This window comes from Clarias gariepinus, chromosome 19 (genome assembly GCF_024256425.1).
Source record: "Clarias gariepinus isolate MV-2021 ecotype Netherlands chromosome 19, CGAR_prim_01v2, whole genome shotgun sequence".
Lineage (NCBI taxonomy): Eukaryota > Metazoa > Chordata > Actinopteri > Siluriformes > Clariidae > Clarias > Clarias gariepinus.
Genome location: NC_071118.1, coordinates 29434493 through 29457405, shown reverse-complemented (window position 1 = coordinate 29457405; position 22913 = coordinate 29434493). Strand labels below are relative to the sequence as shown.

The 22913-nt window shown below is 41.0% G+C and overlaps 1 protein-coding gene across 2 annotated transcripts in view; it reads right to left on the bottom strand.

The window, feature by feature from the left end:
* gabrg2 (gamma-aminobutyric acid type A receptor subunit gamma2) overlaps window positions 1-22913 on the bottom strand; it is a 58232-nt gene that overhangs the window by 30128 nt on the left and 5191 nt on the right. For both annotated transcript variants that reach the window (XM_053477829.1, XM_053477830.1), the window contains exon 2: window positions 9509-9651. In XM_053477829.1, coding sequence (XP_053333804.1) covers window positions 9509-9651 — 143 coding nt within the window. The remainder of the gene's footprint in view (window positions 1-9508; window positions 9652-22913) is intronic.

Genomic DNA, 22913 nt, shown 5'->3' with positions numbered 1-22913 from the left:
GTCCTCCACTCGCTACCTGCATTAATAGCATTTATTATCAGTATAAAAGACACCTGTCCACCACCTCAAACAGTCACACTCCAAACTCCACTACGGCCAAGACCAAAGAGCCGTCAAAGGACACCAGAAACAAAATTGTAGACCTGCACCAGGCTGGGAAGACTCTGAAATAGGTAAGCAGCTTGGTGTGAAGAAATCAACTGTGGGAGTAGTTATTAGAAAATGGAAGACGTACAAGACCACTGATAATCTCCCTCGATCTGGGGCTCCACACAAGATCTCACCCATGGGGTCAAAGTGATCACAAGAACTGTGAGCAAAAATCCCAGAACCACACGGGGGACCTAGTGAATGACCTGCAGAGAGCTGGGACCAAAGTAACAAAGGCTACCATCAGTAACACTCTGCGCCGCCAGGGACTTAAATCCTGCAGTGCCAGCTATGTTTCCCTGCTTAAGCCAGTACATGTCCAGGCCTGTCTGAGGTTTGCTAGAGAGCATTTGGATGATTCAGAAGAGGACTGGGAGAATGTCATATGGTCAGATGAAACCAAAACAGAACTTTGTGCTTGGAGGAGAAAGAATGCTAAGTTGCATCCATAGAACACCATACCTACTGTGAAGCATGGGGATGGAAACATCACGCTTTGGGGCTGTTTTTCTGCAAAGGGGTCAGGACGATTCATCCGTGTAATGGAAAGAATGAATGGGGCCGTGTATCGTGAGATTCTGAATGAAAACCTCCTTCCATCAGCAAGGGCATTGAAGATGAAACATGGTTGGGTCTTTCAGCATGGACAATGATCCCAATCACACCGCCCGGGCAACAAGGGAGTGGCTTCGTATGAAGCATTTCAAGGTCCTGAAGTGGCCTAGCCAGTCTCCGGATCTCAACCCCATAGAAAATCTTCGGAGAGAGTTGAAAGTCCGTGTTGTCCAGCGACAGCCCCAAAACATCACTGCTCTAGAGGAGATCTGCATGGAGGAACGGGACAAAATACCAGCAACAGTGTGTGAAAACCTGGTGAAGACTTACAGAAAACTTTGACCTCTGTCACTGCCAACAAAGGGAAATATATAACAAAGTAATGAAATGAAATTTTGTTATTGACCAAATACTTATTTTGCACCATAATGTGCAAATAAAATCTTCAAAAATGTGATTTTCTAGATTTTTGTTTCTTATGTTGTCTCTCATAGTTGAGGTATACCTATGATGAAAATTACAGGCCTCTCTCATCTTTTTAAGTGGGAGAACTTGCACAATTGGTGGCTAAATAAATACTTTTTTGCCACATTATAACTCACACTGTTTGGACATCTTTTTAACGTGTGCTTTTTAACAGCTTTGTGACTTTTAAGTGTTAAAACGTGCACAATATATTTTCTATCAGTGTGAAATACTTTATGCTTCTTTGGATTTATCTCATTTTGCTCTCAAACCCATTGTTAAGAATTAATGTGTTTGTTTTAACATGTTATTGTTTTTATAGAAACCAATCATAGACAGATGAACTAATCACATGAATAGTGGATATGGGAAAGTTTTGTTTCACTGAGAATAAATGTAACAATAAACAGATATAAATTACGACATGCCATGTAGGAGGAATTCATCATATTGTGACCTGATGTTAAAGCCGCACCGTTCACTCAGCACTAGTGACACGTGTCTCTTTGGCACTCGTGTCAGTTTCCCTGTGATTCGCGTATCTGCCAAAACACACGTTAGCGTTTGTCCGAACTCTGTAATGACACACTGGAACAAAAAACCTAATCAGGCCCAAACTGCACTTTCACCTCATACAATGCATGGCAGCATTCTGCATGACCATTCCTTTGAACCTTTTTTTTAATGAACACACACACACACACAATACAGTACATTTCCTATAGAGCTCTCAGTGATAAAAACCTTAACATTCACACTGAACATGATAAAGTGTGTCAGACAAAACTTTCTGGAGGCAGAGCATTCCCTAAAGGATTGTGGTTCACACTGCGCACGCACACACACACACACACACACACACACACACACAAAAGACTGCAGTTGCATAAATATTGCATGAGGCACACAATCGTCTCGAGCCGGATTATACCGCAGTCCGTGCTCTTCTCCTTCAAGTGCTTCAAGCAGCAGGAGAATTCTTTTTTAAAGATGAGAAGAGCCAAACATAGAACCCTGAGGCTTTCCTTAAAAACCCTCCTGTACTCAGTGTGAGCTTTACCCGCACTCACTGCTCGAATAGAGCACACGGAATTGGGGATCATGTGTAACGCCGCCATTTCTTTGTGCAGCTTCATGATGGTTCTCCCAGGAGAGGATCATGACATCATGATGTCGTCTGCTGAATATCTGGAGCGCTAACGCATCTTAAATGTGCTGTCGTGACACTGTGGGAGTTACAGTTCAATCATCTGCCTGCATACAGCATAGGGGACTAAAAATAGAGCATTTCTGCAAGCTGTGAAATTTATAGAAGGGATTTATAGACTGGAGTGTCAGGAGTGTGTGAATGATATCAGCACGTGGCGCTCTGATGGGGGAGGGGGGGTGTGCCGATATCTGTCAGAGCTGAAGGATATTTATTAGGGAATATAAATTCATTATTCATCAACAGACAGATAGGAAACGAAAGGTGTGTATGAGGACCGGATGGATCAGTGACGGCTGACGTCTGGAGCTCATGTTCATCACCGCGTGCTGGGGTTCCTCTCTGAGCTTCTCTGCTGTTGCTTTAGAGCAGACCCTTCAGTCGCTGTTCGGATTGGTCTTCAGTGAAAAGCAGCTCAGGTCAGGTGACCGACTCCACCCTTTAACAACACTCCAGGTCTTTGCCTTGGGCTGCTTTTGCGCTGTGTTTTGGCCTGTCATCCATCTGTACTGTGAAGCTCCATCAGTCCAATCAGTTCTGCAGCATTTGAGTGAATCTGAGCAGAAAGTAGATACACACAAGACTCCATCCTGCTGCTTCTGTCAGCCATCACATCTTCAAGAAACACTGGTGACACAGACCCACTGAAACCGCCTCCACCATGTCTGATGATGATGACGTGGTGCGCTCTGCCCTTTCTTTTCTTCTCCATGTTCCTCTCTTCCAGTCATACTGAGCAAAGTTCATCTTTAGATCTGAGCAGGGTTTTTTAGAGGATTTTGATCAACTCTACTCGTCAAGAGACAGGTGTTCCTGTTCCTGAGAGCTCCCAGTGCTCTGCATCGAGCTAAAACCTCTGTATTTACACTCATAAACTTGATTGACTGTAGACTTTGTCCAGAGTATTCCTGACTCGGCAAAATGTTGTGAAGGAAAAAATGCTGTGATCCACCGCTTCCATGTAGATGAACAGCTACATGTAGATTTATCATTCAGAATCATCTCCTGAGCTGATCAGTCCGCCGTGGTTTGGTTATATTTAATGGTTTAAAAATACTGCATGCAGTTAGATAAGAATAATAACCGTGTGGGTGGGGTTTAGAACAGTCCCACGTACATGTCTGGTCGAGATCGGTTAGGAACTGGAGTGAGGTAGCTGAGGTTGAGCAACGGTCAGTGTCAGAACTGTGGGTTAGGCCACGCCCATTTGAGATAGAGCCATATTACATCACTAATGTACATCTTTGAGAACTCATGGTGAACACACTGGAGCAAAGCGACTGCATTGAACTACATGTTTAAAAATAAACACACCCCTGTTCTAGGCTCACAGTTTGGACATTTTCTCCACTAAAGCTTGACTTGTTTTTTTCACTACATGTGTATATTGTCAGTTTTAGGCAGGGAGTGTAACATGGGATTTGGTACTCTAACACATTCTTTGGGAGTCTCTGAAAAAATTTACTGCACTTAAATAGCATCTGGTCTATAAGTTGGTGTCTTTATCATGGAATAAATGTTGGTCTGAGTGAGAAAACAGCATTCAGTGTCCTCATACTATATGAGCTAACCTACTGTTTCATAAAAACTCTTTGCTGATTTTGATGCACAACAGTGAGAAACCCATGTTAATGCTGGTGAGTGACGTCACCAAATAAAAAGATGAGAGCAAAAAAAAAACATCTATTTATCAGAGGGCAAAAAAGCCTAAGCTGTGTGGTCTAACAGAGATACACTGCGCTGCAGGAAACACGAAAAAGATGTGTGTATGTGACTGCTTTGAAAACAAACACAAGATCCAGACGATTTTTGGATGATTTGGGGACGAGTGTTACTCGTGTCCCCTGAAATAAATGCTGCGTCTGGCTTTGATTGATTTTTACATCCAGCGCAGAACACATGATCAGAACCAAGCCTAAACGTTGACGTTGCCGCGAAAGTTTGCGTTTGTGTTAGCGTTTAAATTACATACTTTTTTTCATTTATACAATAATAATATTAATAGCAACTAGTTTTTACATCTCACACTATTTGGCTTCGCCTTTTTCTGCGCTTTTTGGAGAACGCGCGAGTTTCTTTTTCTAAAACAACAAACGGAATTCAGCTCCAAACAACTACAACTCCGACTCAGGTACGTTATCATGTCCAATATTCAGCTTGTTCAGTGTGTAGAGTGCAGGATGTTTAGACATTCTTCCTCCGTCGTTAGCGGTAATTTTATTTGTGATAGGTGTGTGTTAGTGAGCACTCTGACGGAGAAGATATCAGCGTTAGAGGAGCGCATCCAGACTTTAGAGAGGGTTAGAGAGCGCGAGAGCAGTGTTATTCCTGTAGCGGACAGTCTGGGTGCCACAGGCGGAGATAACCAGCCCCCGACTCCGGCATTAGAGCCCTCACAGCGGGGCGAGTGGGTGACGACTCGGCGGCATACTCGTTCAGCCAAAGCTAACGCTAAGGCTAGCCCACCGGAGCACACCTCTTCTGCGCTTCACGTGTCCAACAGGTTTGCTCTCCTCAGTGATGCACCCGCTGAGAAACCTGAAAGAGCTCTGGTTATAGGAGACTCTATACTGAGACACGTGAAATTAGCTAGACCTTTAGGGGCGCCAGCGGCAGTGGTTAGGTGTATCCCGGGAGCCAGAGCACCGGACATAGCAGGTAATCTTAGGGCTCTAGGACAGCACAGGTTCTCTAAGACAGTGGTACATGCTGGAGCTAACGATATACGCCTTCGTCAGTCAGAGGTTAGTAAGAATAACTTTATAGAGGTGTTTAAATTAGCGAAGGCGATGTCCGATGGAGTAGTATGCTCTGGTCCCATCCCAATGAGACATGGTGACATAACTTACAGCAGGTTATGGTCGCTGAACCGCTGGATGTCCAGGTGGTGCTCCGAAAACAACGTGGGCTTTATTGATAATTGGAAGACCTTTGAGGGCAAAGCTGGCCTGTTAGGGCGGGACGGTGTCCATCCCACTCGGGAAGGTGCTGCTCTCATTTCCTGTAGTATAGCTCATAGTCTCAGAAAAGGCCTAGTTAATCGGTGACAATCCAGAGCCCAGGCCAGGGAGCAGACAGACAGGCTAAACCAACCGTCTGCTAGCTGCATAGAGTCGTCACTCAGGGTTCACTCTATTGAGACTGTGTCTGTTCCCCGAGCTAAAAACAAAATTAGAAAGACTCAGAAAGTCTGTTTTAGTAATTTAATTAGCATAAAGACCACAAACTTGGATCAGACTGAATGCGCAGCCGGCACCTCTGATTTGAAGCTAGGACTGTTAAATATTAGATCTCTCGCATCTAAAGCAGTTATAGTTAATGAAATTATCACAGATCAGGAGTTTGATATACTCTGTTTAACAGAAACCTGGATTAAACAGGACGAGTATGTAGCTCTAAATGAAGCTAGTCCTCCTGGATACAGCTACATACACCAGCCTCGGTTAACTGGTAGAGGAGGAGGCGTCGCAGTTATTCACAATGATAATTTGACTATTGTACAAAAACACAGACACAAATTTAATTCATTTGAAATTCTTTATAGTAACATAAGTGTATTTAACTATATTAAGTCAGCTCAGTCGATCCCGCTAATTGTCATTTACAGACCTCCAGGGCCGTACTCGGAATTTCTTAGTGAATTTGCAGATTTCCTCTCAAACCTAGTCGTTTCTGTAGACAAAGTGTTAATTGCTGGAGATTTTAATATTCATTTTGAAAACCCAGAAGACCCTCTGAGAACTGCATTTATGTCCATACTGGACTCGGTAGGAGTAAATCAGTGTGTAGTAGGACCCACTCATAAAGCAGGTCACACTTTAGATTTAATAATATTATTCGGATTAAGTATAAGAAATTTATTCACAATACCACTATCTGAAGTTATCTCAGATCACTATCTTGTCTCAATTCAAGTGTGTCACAATAATAATGTACACACAGCGCCGCGCTACCGTATAAAACGTACATTCACATCAACTACCAAACAGAGTTTTATCAGTAATCTCCCAGAGTTCCCAACTACGATTAGATCACCGTCTGACCCCACAGAACTCGATCAGGCGACTGAATATTTAGAGTCGACATTTCGCTATACCCTAGATAATGTAGCTCCAGTCAAAAGAAAAATTATTAGAGATAAAAAACTTGCTCCCTGGTATAACGATCACACGCGCACTTTAAAACAGACCGCTCGGAAATTAGAACGTAAATGGCGTCAAACTAAATTACTAGTATTTCAAATAGCATGGAAGGAGAGCATCCTGAACTATAGAAAAGCTCTTAGTGTAGCTAGATCAACATATCTCTCCACTCTTATAGAAAATAACAAAAATAATCCTAGATTCTTATTTAATGCTGTAGCCAAATTAACCAGAAATAAGACCACTGCAGAAATCTCCACAACAACATCATGCAATAGTGAGGACTTCATGAACTTTTTTAATAATAAAATTGTAAATATTAGGCATAAAATTGAGGCTTTGAAACCGAACAATGTAATTGATGCAGATGTTAATCTAGCCATGTCAGACCAAAACCTAGAATACTTTACTCCCCTTGAAGAGAATGAACTAATTTCACTAATCTCTTCTGCAAATTCATCAACCTGTATATTAGATCCTGTACCGACACATTTCCTTAAACAGATAGTACCAGCAATAACAGAACCCCTGTTGAGAATAATTAATTCTTCACTCAGCATTGGTTATGTTCCAAAATCTTTTAAATTAGCAGTTATCAAACCAATAATTAAGAAACCTGACCTCGACCCCTGTCAGCTGTCCAGTTACAGACCAATATCAAACCTCCCCTTTATCTCTAAGATCCTGGAAAAGATAGTAGCGGAGCAGCTATGCTCATATATACATAGAAATGGCATACATGAACTGTATCAGTCAGGATTTAGGCCTCATCACAGTACAGAGACAGCGCTCGTTAAAGTAGTAAATGACATTCTATTGGCCTCTGATCAGGGTTGTGTAACTATGCTTGTATTACTTGACCTCAGTGCAGCTTTTGACACCGTTGATCATAATATTCTTCTTCACAGATTAGAAAATGTAGTGGGAATTAAGGGTACAGCCCTCTCCTGGCTCAGATCCTATCTGACCCATCGTTATCAGTATGTAGACTTAAATGGTGATTATTCTGCATGTTCTCTAGTGGAGTTTGGCGTTCCGCTGGGTTCAGTTTTAGGTCCACTGCTTTTTTTCCTTTACATGCTTCCTCTGGGCAACATAATCCGTAAGCATGGTATTAGTTTTCATTGTTATGCTGACGATACACAGTTATATGTCTCAGCAAAACCTGATGAGAAAAAACAGCTTACTAAAATTGAGCAATGTGTGCAGGACATAAGAAATTGGATGCTAATTAACTTCCTTCTGCTAAATCCGGATAAGACAGAAGTTCTAGTCATAGGACCGCATACAGCTAGGAGTAAAATTTTAGATCATACCGTAACTTTAGATGGCCTTTCTGTTCCATCAAATGCAACAGTGAAAGACCTTGGTGTGATTATTGATTCCAGCCTTTCATTTGAAGCACATGTAGATAATATTACCAGGATAGCATTCTTTCACCTCAGAAATATTGCCAGAATAAGAAATTTATTGTCGCTAAACGACGCAGAAAAACTAGTTCATGCTTTTATCACCTCTAGGTTGGACTATTGTAATGCCTTACTGTCTGGTTGTTCAGCTAGATGCATAAATAAGCTTCAGCTAGTCCAAAATGCAGCAGCGAGAGTCCTCACCAGAACCAGAAGATATGAGCACATCACCCCTATCTTATCTTCACTCCATTGGCTCCCTGTGAAATTTCGCATTGATTTTAAAATACTACTCTTGACATATAAAGCATTAAATGGTCTCGCGCCGCAGTACCTGAGCGAAATGCTAGTGTCTTACGATCCGCCACGCCTACTTCGATCAAAGTATGCAGGCTGCTTGTCAGTACCGCGTATTATGAAAAATACAGCTGGGGGCAGAGCTTTTTCTTACAAAGCCCCAAAGTTATGGAATAGTCTTCCAAATAGTGTTCGGACTCAGACACAGTCTCAGTGTTTAAGTCCAGGCTAAAAACCTATTTATTTAGCCAAGCATTTTTATAAATAGATTTGCCATAGGTAAAGGAGCAGATCTGGGGGACTCATGGACGTAGAGTATTATGGTGAACTGGTATGTTTGGATGCTGTCTTCCTCACTCTCATTGATCACTCAGGTTTGTTGACGGTGAGGTGATTGGTCGCTTTACATCTCAGTTCCCCCTCATGTTTGTGTTTCCTTCTGGCTCCTCCCTTTTAGTTATGATGTCATAGTTAGTCCTGCCGGAGTCTCTGCTTGCACTCTACAGTTAATATACATTCACATTATACATTGTGTGACTGTGACTATACCTAACTGCCATCTCTCCTCTTCTTCTCTTTCCCCCCCTCTTTCTCTTTCCTCTCTCCTCCTGTCTCCACCTTTCACTCTTTCTCTCTCTCTCTGTCGAGCTACACATGTCGTTCCTGAGCTGCCAGTGATCCAGACTCCCTCTGCCCTCCGGACCTGTCTGACCCATCCTGGTGCCCCGCTTCTGGCTGAAGATCTCGTCACATGGATGCCCCGTGTGTCTCTCTGGGATGCGTCTGGTGTCTGGGAATGATTCTCTCTACCTAGAAAATGGTTCTGGCCTTGACTGGTGTTGGCAACTGTTTCTCTGGGGACTTGACAGTTCGATAGTTCATGACTGGAACTTCTTACAAGTCTACCTGGGTCTTCAATAACTACCTGGACTCCATATTAACATCAATTAACATCAGCTATTATAGCTGAACTGCCTCCCACCCTACACACTGTATAAATGCAGATCATTTACTCTTTCTGTTTCACCCAAATGAGGATGGGTTCCCTGTTGAGTCTGGTTCCTCTCAAGGTTTCTTCCTATTACCATCTCAGGGAGTTTTTCCTTGCCACTGTCGCCCTCGGCTTGCTCACCAGGGACAAACTGACCATTTTGATTCATACAAATTCACATTTCATACAAACTTAAATAATTCTTTTGATTGTGTAAAGCTGCTTTGCGGCAATGAAAATTGCTAAAAGCGCTATACAAATAAAATTGAATTGAATTGAATTAAACACTCACCTCCTATATCCGGCCTCAGCTTATTGTCGTATCCGTCTAGTAAATTGTTGAGGATGTGCGTGACGTCGCTCTCGTACACCTTCGGGGTCAACACCCAGGTTTTGTTTGTCACTTCGTCATCATCATTTTCTGTTTGAAGCGAACTGGGGATAAAAGAGAGAGAAGGAGAAAAAGAGTTAGGTGTCGAGCAAAAAAAAAAAACAGAACTGGAGATTTATTACCAAAAATAATAAATATAATAAATTCAGTGACTTTTTTTACCCCAACACTGAGGAACACTGGTGCCTAAATGTTAGAGTTAAATAAAAAAAGAATCAGTTAGAAATAAGAGTGAGAACGCCCTCAAACCTGGACTCACTGATCACTCCTCTAAGACTGAGGGGCGTGGCCTAATATTTTAATGAGCATGGTTGATTGACAGCTTTGCAGAGACTATGTAGCTCGTTATGATTTCAGTTCATCTATACATTTATTCATTTTCTACAATATGCAGTATGTTGACTCAGGGACCTAATTTTGTTTAAAAAATGTTCTGAAAAACTGCACCAAACACACAAACAATACAAAAGCAGTAAATAAACAGAATGAAGACGTTCAGAACAGTGTGTGTTGATGTGAGTAACTGTTTCATGACACCAGCTGCAGGATTTTCCTTTTTTTTTTGTAAACGTTCTCGTAAAAATGTTTAACTAAACACACACTGAATCAGCGCACAAAGTGGCCCCACATCTTCTTCTTTCATCCAGATCTTGTGATTACTCTGGAGCCGAGCGGACCTTGGCATGGCCGAGCCGTAACCATGAAAGCGGACGGAGAAACAGCCCACTGAGCTGCGTTCCCCGAGACGACTCATTGTTTCAGTGCCAGAGAGTGAAGAGAGAAAAACCCACAGAGCTCAGACAGCTTTTACCCGCACTGCATGCTGGGAGAAAACATCACCCCCCTCTACACCCCCCCGACTCGCAGTCTGCTCCGAGAGACTCCGAGTGCTCGAAGGTTCTCTAAAGTCCATTACGTCTTCATGGCCAGACTCCGGGTCTGCTCTGTTAGCAGACAAGAAAAATAAAATAAACAGGAAACAGGAAAGTTAGGACACGCCTCACATCCACAAGAGTGCGTACAACAAATAACAATCACTATAAAGAATTCATGTCTAGTTCTGCTCTTTGATTGGTCAAAAAATGTTAATGAACTCTCTTTATGGCTCTCTGAGTGGCGCAGTGGAAAAGTGCTCTCCCTATTAACAAGAGATCGGCAGCTTGATTCCTGGGTGATGCTGTAAGCCGGAGGCCTAGAGAGAGCTGATTGGTCGAGCTCCCTCACACGGAAGGAGCGGCTAGCGCTGTCCTCTGAGTGTGTTACTCCGCCCCCAGCGGTGCGTAAGCAAGCAGTTCAAAAAGATGTGGTCGGTTGGCGTCACGTGGTTCGAAAACATGTGATGGTCTTCGGCCCTCCCGACTGAGTGGTAGTAGTAGCCTTAATGTGGAGCCCCCTAGTGACGGGGAGGAGTTGAACACGATTAGGGACAAATAAATTAGGGATACAATCGAGGAAAAAAAAAAAATAAAAACTTTTTTAAAAAAAATAAAAAAATAAAAAAATAATCTGATTGGACGAGAGGCGTTATTCCATGAGTGCTAATAACAGACAGTAACAGCACTGTGAGGTGCAACTATATGTATGAGTGGGCGTGTCCCAGATGTTGTCCAGTGGTTAATGACACTAACTGTGTGTCTCAGCGTGGGTGAGAGTAGGTCTGTACGGTCCGCAGTACTGAGGAGAGAGCAGCTGTCTGACTAAACCCACATTCACACCCATTATGACTGCGTTGTCATGGTGCAGTCATTGTCACTGCGCCATGACAACGCGGCTAATTCTGACTGGGAGCCGAGGTAAAGCACCTTTCACACATTAGCGCATGCTAAAGCTAGTGGTAATTTCGTCAACGAAAATAATGTCGAAAAATATTTGTTGGCGTCACGGATATCAGTGAACAGTGACAAGTGACCAAATCAGCGATGTTTACTCATAGTGACATGAGCAGTACCGCGGAGACACTGCAGTGACGGGACGTTCCAGTCTCAGTCGTCTTTAACTCCTCGTCATCACAGCAGTATTACTGGGCCAAAGAGAAGACATGATATTTGGGTCAATTTTCTTCATATTGAATCTGAGAGAAAAGGCTGATGTGTCGTAATATCAGGGGGGGAAACGGTAGGGGAAACACATACCACAAAATACCACAAAAAATACCAAAACCTGAAGGGACACATCGAGGCATCCCATAATAATCACCCAGTTTTACACCACCGCTGTGGTAATGTTAACATAATTATTTTGTCATGTATTTTATTTTATTTAATAGCTAAACCGTTGCCAAACACATTAATCTAATACGTTAGAAAATGATTGTGACCCAGAGGAGCTCGAACAGTCCAAGTCTGTAAATTTATATTTAAAAAAAAAAGTTTAAAACACTTTATTGTCCGTACTGCTCCTTTTGTTTTGTAATTATAAAACATGGACATGCAGCAGTTGTTGTGACGTTAAAAATAAATATAATTAGAGATATCAGATGAAAAGATACATTTAAAAGGTTAAGATAATTATTTTGTAAAAAACCTTAAAAAATGGTTTAGGCTGGACTAGACTGACTGTAGGGTTAATCAATAATAATCTTATTGCTAATATGTTTTAATTGACTAAAACTAGACTAAAATACGTGAGGAGTTCCTCAGACTAAAACTAGACTAAACAAAAATAGGATAGGATTGACTAAATATGATAAAAGGGACTAAGACTAAGACTAAAATTGAAAATAGCTGACAAAATGAACACTAGCTAAACCTAAGCTAGCATGCTACCCTACCCGGTGTCGAGGGACTACAATACCACTGTTGGTTATGCTAACACAGTGCAACACCGCTTGTGCTAATTCACTGCTAACACAAGATTAGCATGTTCAATGTTAGCATGTTTTAAATGAGCCCCTATGAAAAATCCTTGCCGCTAATTTCAGCTGATACTCATTTCACTGAGGGCTTAACAGCGTTCTTCACAGGGCTCTATGTTTATAGATCTACAAGGGTCCCTGAAGGCCAACACTAGGGTTGTTCAGGACAGACTACATACTGCAGTAGGTTGATAGCACCAGTAGTCTTCAGTTTTGTAAGTAATGTAAGAGTCTGGTTCCTCTTCAGGTTTCTTCCTCATGTCATCTCAGTGAGTTTCTCATCACCATCATCATCTCTGGATTTCACATCTGAATTTCTGTGAAGTTGTTTTGTGATATAATCAACCATTACAAGTGTAAACTGTACTCTTGTTTGCACCGGATCTTCTTCTTCTCCACTAACCCTCTCTAGAAACATGTGGTTCCAGGCTGTTGTATTCCTAAGGTGGTAAATTCCCAGTGCATTGTGTTTTCAGAGCGTTCTGAGCTCAGGGTCCCCAGAGCTGATGTTCCTCGTGTCCCATGATTCATGGTCCCCACGTTCCCGAAGGCCACCAACACAAAGAACCTACAGTCACACATCTCCAGATTCTCATTTCTGATGTGCAGACATCATGCACTCCATAATCCCCCTTTTACCTAATCATAGCAATATATCTTGCAATAGAAATGTTCCTGTGTGTCTCACACACGGTCTGCACCTATACTGTGCCATTTCGTAGATCTTTATCTTCATATTACTTTAATTCGGATAAAGAAATATTTGTGACCACTAGAAATGAGAGAAAATCAACAGACAGCTATCTGTTAAATTGAATATGTTAAAAAAAAAACTGCAGTGTGTGAGTTTATAATGTACTTGAATAGCTGATGGAGCGACAGCGCTCTGCCCCACCTGCCCCTGTAGACGAGCCCGCGCTTCTCCCATTAATCACTAGCGGTGTGACAGAGTGTGGATGATCAAGTGATCCGTACACATCCCTCCTATGGTTCGGCTCACGTGCAAACTGAGGATTAATTGTGAGGTTTAGCCGCGGCTGTATGGCGTTATAGCTGCACCTCATCCCTGAGCAAATACTCTTTGGTTTTATTCTTTCACTCACTAAAACTTGCCATGGTTGCCAAATCATACTGACATAATCCCTCTTAGACAGTGCCAAATCCCGCCCACTGTGATTGGAACAAACAAAAACAAACAAAAAAGAGAAAGAACTTCCAGAGTAATAATATCTGCTCTTTAAATCCTTCTGTGGATCGGTTATTTCACACACACTTTCTCTAAAATGAGTTAATAAGTCATTAGATAGTAGTCATTTTGTGTTACTAAATTTATTCATCTAACTAATAATTTCCTACTGAATACACAGTTTACTTCCCATACATCCAAATAATAATAATAATAATAATAATAATAAAAATAATAAAGCCTAGCAACACATCATCAATCATATTGCGCTGTAAGTAACAACCGAGTGTTGATTTAATTTAGACTTGGTATATCTTACATCTTATATATTAGATCAAAAATAGAATTAGAGTTTATATCTAATCTAATAACTTTACAGCTAAGGTTTATCTATAGTTTTCTATTCCAGTATTTACTATATTGTATAGTTACGTTTTTATATTTTTGTTCTATTTTCAATAGCTATGTTTTCTATAGCTAAGTTTCTCTTCGTATAAGCATTTCACCGCATGTCGTACTGTGTATGTGCCAAATAAAAGTTAAATTTGAACTTAAAACAAGATCTAATTATATCTCTTGATTTAAAATCTTGTGTCTATTAAAGTCTTTCAGCAAAACTTAAGACACTTTAAGTCCTTTAGATAATAAACAAGAGTTTAATATGTCTCCCCGTTGTCTGAATCTGCCGATCTTAAAATTGATTCTGTGACTGAAAAGCCGCGATCTGATCCGCAGCGTGAGTTTAGTGATCGTTACACTTGTACACCAGCCCCCACCCCACCCATACACCCCCCTCCCCCGAGACTGGGCTTTGACCAGGCATTATGGGCTAATAACCGCTAGTCACGTTAGCAGCCTTAGCGTGCTAGCTGACGCTCGGGTTTCGCCGCGTCACTGACGCAGGTGTTTATTGTGTATCTTTTTGTGATTGTTGTCCTCCAGCTTTGTCTCTCCATCATACCAGGACGCGTCACCTCCCACACACACTCGCTGCATTTTCCCTGCGTTATTTTGCTCAGGTTTCACTCGCAGTGTCACTTGGTGGAGTGGGCGCACACACACACACACACACGCGAGTGTGTGTGTGTGTATGTGTTATTTGTCCCTCTGACTTGGCAGCATGTGGCGACGGCTGCATGGCGTTTCACACAACAATACAACTTCACAACACCTTTTATTTACGCGCTTAAACCCGACAGAACCCACGATGGTGTCGGCTCTCCGCCTCCTCCGTCCTCAGGAACAACAACAGCCTTCTGGAAAGTTCTGCTGTGTTTCTGCGGGTTTCACTGATGCCACAGTTTCTCACCAGAAGCTTTTTATTTAAGCATTTTAATCTTTTAGTAGAAAATTTTGTATCTTGTTAATCATTTCATATGACAAAGCAAAAAAATGAAAAATATCTTCTTGAGTACATGAAGGAGACAAAAGCAATAATGCACAAAGAATAGGGTCGGGTAAAAGGGACAAAAACAAACAAACAAACAAACAAACTATAAAATAAATCCAAATAAACTTTACAAAATTTTAACAAAAAATCTAACTCGGAGCCCGAGTGGCCAGAATAATAGGAACAGTGAGTGTAAAGAGGAACCTGGGCTCGCGTGAGCTGAACATGACCCCGGAATGTAATAAAACCCGCTCGGTGTGTTCGTGTGATTGTGTTTGTGCTGAGTGAATAAACACTTGTGTTCAGTCAGACTCTCAGATATTAAATGTTATATTTTTCACTGCAGCCTCTTTACGCTTCATCACAGCAGGTCAGGTAAAGAAGGACGTAAGTCCGTGTATGTCGGTCCCCGATCCCGGCCGAGGTGGCTCGGAGCTCACTGCAGTTGTTCCAACGAACATTCCGCGAGTGGAACACCTGGAAATCGACGCCACGACTCACAGTAGAGACACATCTGTGTGTGTGTGTGAACTAGGGCTGGGCGATATGGCTGAAAACTGTATCACGATATCAGTGTTTCATGTCGGTCGATATCGATAATTATTGATATTTTTTATCATTTAAATAAGGAGCAGAAGAAAACTATATTACATTTAAACATTTTTATTTTAAACTGAACCTTCCTCTGATCATAGGCCCCTCAGGTATTAAGACAGAAATGTCAATAACCATGGAAAACTCAAATAATTAAAATGTAAACATAAGTCTAAAGTCACAATGTTAACAATTATCTTTTAACAATTAAGGTGCAAAATGAAAGAAAATGTAAGAAATGCTTAATAAAGTGTAATAAAATAGTGCAAAGTGCACTTTCTGCTTATGAAGAGGAATCCAGCAGACCAGCATGAGACAACAATATGGCGCAACCAAACGTGATACTGTTACATGATTGGCGTTAGCGTATCGCTCCCTACGTTGCTAGGTTACCAGAGAGCGAGTGCCTTTCTTAATGCAACTGTCACGGGTAGAGATGCTCCGATCAGCATTTTTGGGGCCGATCACCGAGATCATGATCTGCCGATTGCCGATCACAGAATGGCAGGGGAATGGGAATCTTATCTATAATCTAGCAGAGTTTGCACCATTTGTAGAAATGGAACTAACTCTAAATTAACTATATTGAAAAAAGAAAACTGTAGAAATGAGATATAGTCAAGATCTTGAAGAACCACCAAGTGTTTATTTTAGAAAATTAGAACTTAAAGCTACTGTAGACCATCTTTCCCAAATAAGGCAGAGTAACTTAAAATTATTCCAAAAAAAAGAGGGGTCAGGCAGACCAACACACATCATTACACACAACATTACATTTTATAATTGGCAGCAAAATGTAAAACTTGTTACACCAAAACTGGCTACTGCCACAAAGGACAAAACTATGGCAAGTGTTTTTTTTTATGCTCAGAGTTTTTTTTTATGTTAAGTGTGTTTATTATTATGAACATTTAATGTAGTAGTATGTACTACATCAGATCCAAAAAATAAAATAATGCAAGCCTGTATTTTATTGAATTAGGTTTGTTTCCAATAAACTTTCCAATTAAGTATTTCTAATCAATTAAGTATTTCTAATACTTAATTAAATAAAACTCATAAATAAGTAATTAAATAATCACCAAAGACACGTCGTATCAGTTGAGCGCGTATCAGTTGAGCGCGCACAGAATCAAGAAACCGCGCATGCGCGGAGAACACGTTGAGCGAGCAGGGGAGATATTGCACGCGCCTAGAGTGCTTTGTCTGCTCTTGTAGCGTGGACGGTAAACCGAAACGCAGAAATAGCGCGAACAGGCAGGATAACCACGAGAGTTATTGTGAGAACTCTCTCACACCGAGAGCAAGAGTTTACACAATCCCGCGTTCTAGCAACTTACACTCAATCAAGAATTGGACCCAAAATTGTGAAGATCCGGCGAAGCCTCGGAAACGGCATGGGCAGACTGAACGATGTGAAGCGCCATCTTGTCTCCTTTCATGCTTCCTGAATCGCGACCGTACTACTTCAGGGTCCTAGTGCCGATCACGGAGCGAGTGCGCATGACAGCAACCAAACTACCTTCGCGACCTCTGTTTTCTTCCGACAAAGAATAAAAATTATCGAACGTTTTATCCTCACTCCAACACTTTTACACATGTTCGGGTCATTAAAGGAGTTCCTGGGAGGCCGGCGATTCCAATCATGACTCTGGCGTACTGAGAAAACTTTCTACCTTAAAGGTGTCCAAGCTCTAGTGAGACACTGGGACATGTGCATTTATCAGGGGATTATATAGAGAGATAAAGGGAGTTTTTACTGTCAGAACTGAGTTCTGTTATTCTGTACAATCAAAAGTCCCGGTTTGACTCGAACACCCCTTTGTAATTTTTATACTAATATCAATATTGTGTGTATTTAGAACACCAGACGTCACACTCCAACACCATTAGCATAAGGAGATCTGATTGGCCAAACCTGTAACTTCACTGTGCGTGTGTGTGGTCCAGTCACAGAGCTGAGATGCTAATCAGCCTGCAGCACGTCCCTGATAAACAGCCATCGTTACATAATGAGCCACCATTTGCTGAGTGTTTAGTCAGATTTCTGTCATCACATCCAGAATGCTAATGATTTATCGCCTTCATTTAAGAGCCACACTTGGCCTCCTGCTCACCAAATTCTTTTAAAAATGAAAACAAAAGATGTTTCGGAAGCAGGTCATCGTTTGGTGCTTTAACAGCTGCCGCGCAGATTTCGGCTCTTAATCACGCTGAAAAAAATCATTTTATTTTCCGCCCTGGTCTTACACGCACGTCTTTAGTTATTTTTTTAATTATTTATTTATATTACGTCCTTCACTTTAACTCACATGCTAAGTGCGTTACGACAAGCCGCGGTTTAATTCTGCTGTCCAAATGTCCAGAAACTTCCACGTGCTGGAGATGATAAAGCTGTGACTGAGTCTCAGTGACGTCCCCTTCACACGCCTGCTGGTGTTAGTTAAATCCCTTCTGCCTCGCTGCAGTGAGTGTGTGTGTGTGTGTGTGTGTGTGTGTGTGTGTGTGTGTGTGTGCAGGAAACAGGAGTCATGTCCTCAACACCCTCAGGCTGGAGGAGACGAGACCATTAAGCGTCCTGACCCCAGATAGCCTGCTATTCCCCGATCACATGACCCCTAAACACGGCCTGCTAAGCCCCGCTAAACGAGATTAGCTCAATCAGGGACGCTGCGCTAATGTCACAAGCTCACATCCACACATTATGCTACAGCTAGCAAACGCTCTAGAGGAAAAAAATATTTTAAAAACATGACACAAACCCTGATGGCGTCTAAATTTGGAGTAAACCCTGGAGCGATGCGATGTTTTTAAAAGTCCAACTTCACACACTGATGTCCAGAGTGAAATCCTCGACTCATGTGCATTAATGTTACTGTGTATTTACACGATGACGTCACATCAAATTTTCCTGGTGTAGGAGGAGTACATGTGCTTTAATACTACACACAACCCCGCCCAAAGACCACTGCTCAAACCCCTCCCCCTCCCCCTCCAGCCAGCTTTACCAGTGGGGTTGCTCCGCCCCACACTACACGCGTCTATCAACACTCTCCAGTACAGCAGGTGGCAGCGCACATCTACTGGGTTTACAAGCCGCCAGTGAACACAGAGTGGAGCCGAGAACCAGGAGGCTGACCTTCACAGGACCTCTAATATTAGTGATTTAAAATATATATAGAAATCAAGCCCAATCCTCTCACCTGGGTTCCTAGTTTATCAGCCTTATCAGTTTATTATCACACACACACACAACCACACACACATGAGCTTTTGGTCCAAAACATTTAGGAACAAGGAACTTGAGGAGAATCATCAACTTTAGGATGAGGACACTAACACTGCTTCATCACTGTTGACTGTTTAGCTGTAACAGCACAACACACACACACACACACACACACACACACACACAGTGTGTACTACCTATACTTTATTCCACTTCCTGTACATGTGTCTATGTAATTCCTGGGTGTGGTCACTGGAGACCTGTCAGACCGGCCCAGGGGAGAGAGTGAGAGACTATTCTCCTGGAGCTGGTGCTGCAGTCACTCCTTCACTCTGTCTGACCTGGAAGTCGAGGGTTTGGGAGCTCGTGTGATGATATAAAGGCACACAGGGATGAAGGTGAACTCTAGGGGTTCTGCTCTTTAAGCCGCGCCCCCTCAGAGCGATATCAAAGTCATCTGCAGTCCTTTGAGCAGCGGTGCTTTAAACCCTGCTTCGATGCTGGAGATGAAATAAAACGCCGGGGTGTTGTGCCACATATCACGCTATTGCTAACTCGCACAGGGTTTTGATCTGAGCAGAAATGTCACGCTGACCCGCTGCTTCCCTGCAGACTCCAGAGTTCTCCTACCTGCAGGTTTCAGACTCGCTGTCGTGCCCCAGTTCAGACAAACTTACGCCGAAGTTTAAACCAAACTTTTCTGTTTAAAGTGTCGTGCTGAGAACTTCCAGGAACCAGAAACACCTTAAAGAAACATTTCTGTAAAATAGCATGTTTTAGAAAATCATAAAACCACCCTGAGAAAAACAGTAAAAAAAAGTTATAAATCGATTCTGAATCGAAAACTGACATGATGTTCCAAACATCAAGTGACATTAAGGCCGCTCGTCTCCTCTGACATCTGTGTATCTGATAAGGCGCGGCTGATAAAGTAGGAGGTGGGTCATTATCTCCAAGATCTCATTCTTGTTATCTCCTTCTTTATGTGTTTATTAATGGCTTACAAAACTGTATCGGAGCATTTAGATACACAAGTGCAGTCAGGAGATATGTTGGCCGGGGTTGCTACTCGGGCACGGTACGAAGCAGTCAGTGTGAACAAACACAGGCTTTACTTTGCCCATTAATTAGACTTTCACTTTCTTTTATTAATAAACTGTATTACGAAGCCAGTGACTCATTAAATATTCCTTAAATTAGTACATAACTGAATACAAAAAGTCATAATATACTTACAGTGATATATATATATATATATATATATAAACTGCAGGAATTGATCAATAGATATGATTTATAATTAAACCAATTAATCAATCAATGAAAATCTACTCAGAAACACAGAACGCCATCATTCTTCCAAACCAACCCAATTCCTCCACTCAGGGTGTGTAAACATTCTTCTGAACTATTTAAAAGTAAATTCATTTTATTCTGTGTGATAACCCCACGAGGCCAGTGGAGACGACACATTCCCTGAGGGGGGAAGAGAGCGAGTACGTACCCTGCTCGTGATGCTCATCCTCACAGCTGCCGCGTGGACAGACGAGTGTTTACTGGACGCTCTGTACATGCGACACATCCACCCACACACCTGACACGCTGCACCTGAACCAGTCTTAATTAATTAATCCAGATTTTTATGTAATATGTGGATGAGCACCAAGCAGAGTCGTATCAGATCACATGAATATAAACCTAATGAAGCTAATACCTATACGAGTTAATTAACCAGGAACATCCAGGAGTTTCCTACAAATGTACTGTAATGCTAATATGCATCTTATTAGTATTATTAGTATTATTATTAGTTTGTTTGAACTAGGGCTGCAACTAACGATTATTTTGATAATCGATTAGTTGGGCGAATATGTTTTAGATTGATCGATTAATCGGATATAACCTAACCGCTTCTTAAAATTTATATTTTGCTTATAACTATTAAAAAAAAACATAAATCAGGGTATTATTTATGTATAAAAATAAACTTTTAAAAACGCAAAAGCCACATATAGAGTTTAATAAACTTTCATTTTGACATTTTAAACCTTAAATGAAATGTAGTATATAATATATACAGTTTATATATATATATATATATAGTTTAAAAAATACATTGATATATTCAGTTGATAAGATATAAACAGCTAAAATAATGTAATTTTGTATAATAAAAATATGTATGCATAAGTAAAACCACAGTAAATTACAAGTTAACTTTGTAGTGGACTATAAAAAAAAACTGTAGAAATGCAAAAAGCTAATAGTCACAAATATACTGTTATTAACATTCGCTGAAAACCACAACAATCACTAAATGTAATATTCTACTGTTATTCACACGGTGTCATTTAAGCTAATCTAAATTAGCGCCATTTAACTAATCACTATTGCTCATGAGGTGATTGCGCAATGTGATGCTAGTGAGTAGCACGTGAACAGATCTAGCACGACTGTCCCGAAGTTAGCAAACAGTTTAAACAAAAGCACTTAAACTATACAACTTTTACACGATGAAGAGATACAGTTTTTACCGACCCTGCTGACGTTTCGCCATCCGTAACACCAACATGTTATCTCTTTAAGTGTTCGTGCATGACATGCGGTGAAAGCTCGGTCTTGCATAGCGTGCAGGTTACCGTCTTCTTAGAGGCGTTTAATGTAAATTGCTATCAAACCTTGGAGGACTCGGGGCGCGCGCTATTTCCTGCAGACGATCCTGTAACATCCACTGCGCGAGCGGCTGTGTATCTGTGTGTATTTGTGCATCTTGTGGTCGCGCGCCTCAGTGACGTGAGCAGCCCAACTAATCGATAACGGCATTCGTTGACAACGACTTTCATTATCGATAATTATCGATTTTATCGATTAGTTGTTGCAGCCCTAGTTTGAACCACAGTTTGATGCAAAAACTTATTAAAAAATCAATTTTTCAAATCAGCGTAGCTGCGTTGCCATACAAAAGAAAATAAATAAATATGTAACCACAACACATTTATTGTGTACAGAAACGACAGTAATGCCGCTTTACAAGCCGCTACAATCCTCAAGAAACACAAACAAAACCGCGACACAGCATGGCTCACACAACCATAAAAAAAGTAGACTATGAAAACTGAACCTTCAAAGATGAATGAACCGTTGTGTGTTCATTCCTCCTGCGTAAAGTTTAAACTCAGTTTGTCTCATATGTTCCGAAACCGTGGTAATAATAAAAAGCTAATTAGTTATAATATGATAATAGAGCTAATTTGTTGTCAGTCCTTGTTGTTATACTTTGCTAGAAAAAATATTAGCAACCTTTTAGTTATAAAATTGTCAGGATTCTTCATGTGAGGACCTTTATGTCTCTTTTAGACTTTTATTTTGACATGTGTAATATGCAAAATCTGAGGTTTGTTTACTTCTTGTCATTTATGAGTCATTTTTTCTACTTTATTCCCTCTGCGTTTAGTTTGTCACCCTGCACAGTGAGTTTATTCATTTAAATATGTCTTAACAGTTTGACTGCAAAATGAGCTAATTTTTTTTTCAATTGAAGTACTGTATTGCAAACTAATGAGAAATATTTCTGCATGTTTTTTTGAGTCACAAGGTTGTTAAAATATCATGTCAAAAGAGTCTGAGTGACATCAGTATGAGCTTTGTATGATTTTTCAAAACGCTATAACTCCACCACCAACAGTTTTGCGTTGATAAACACATCAGCCTGCATCCTGTAAAAATACCTAAGGTTATTTAAGTGCACAGTTTAGTAGTTGTCTGAGTTTTAACACACATCTACACTCACATCTACACACACATGTTTATGTTTACATTCTGGACCATTGCACACAGACACTTTAATAAGGCACCTTCATAAGTCACTTTTTATGCACATTTGCACACCATCTTTCTTCGCCAAATTGAATTTTTCTTTTTTCTATGTACAGTATATATTTCTATTTTATTTTTATGTACAGTATATTTCTTTTTTAATTTCTATTTTTATCCTAGTTAAATTTAATTTTCTATCGTATTTCTTTTATTTTTTTATTCATATTTATTTCTTAT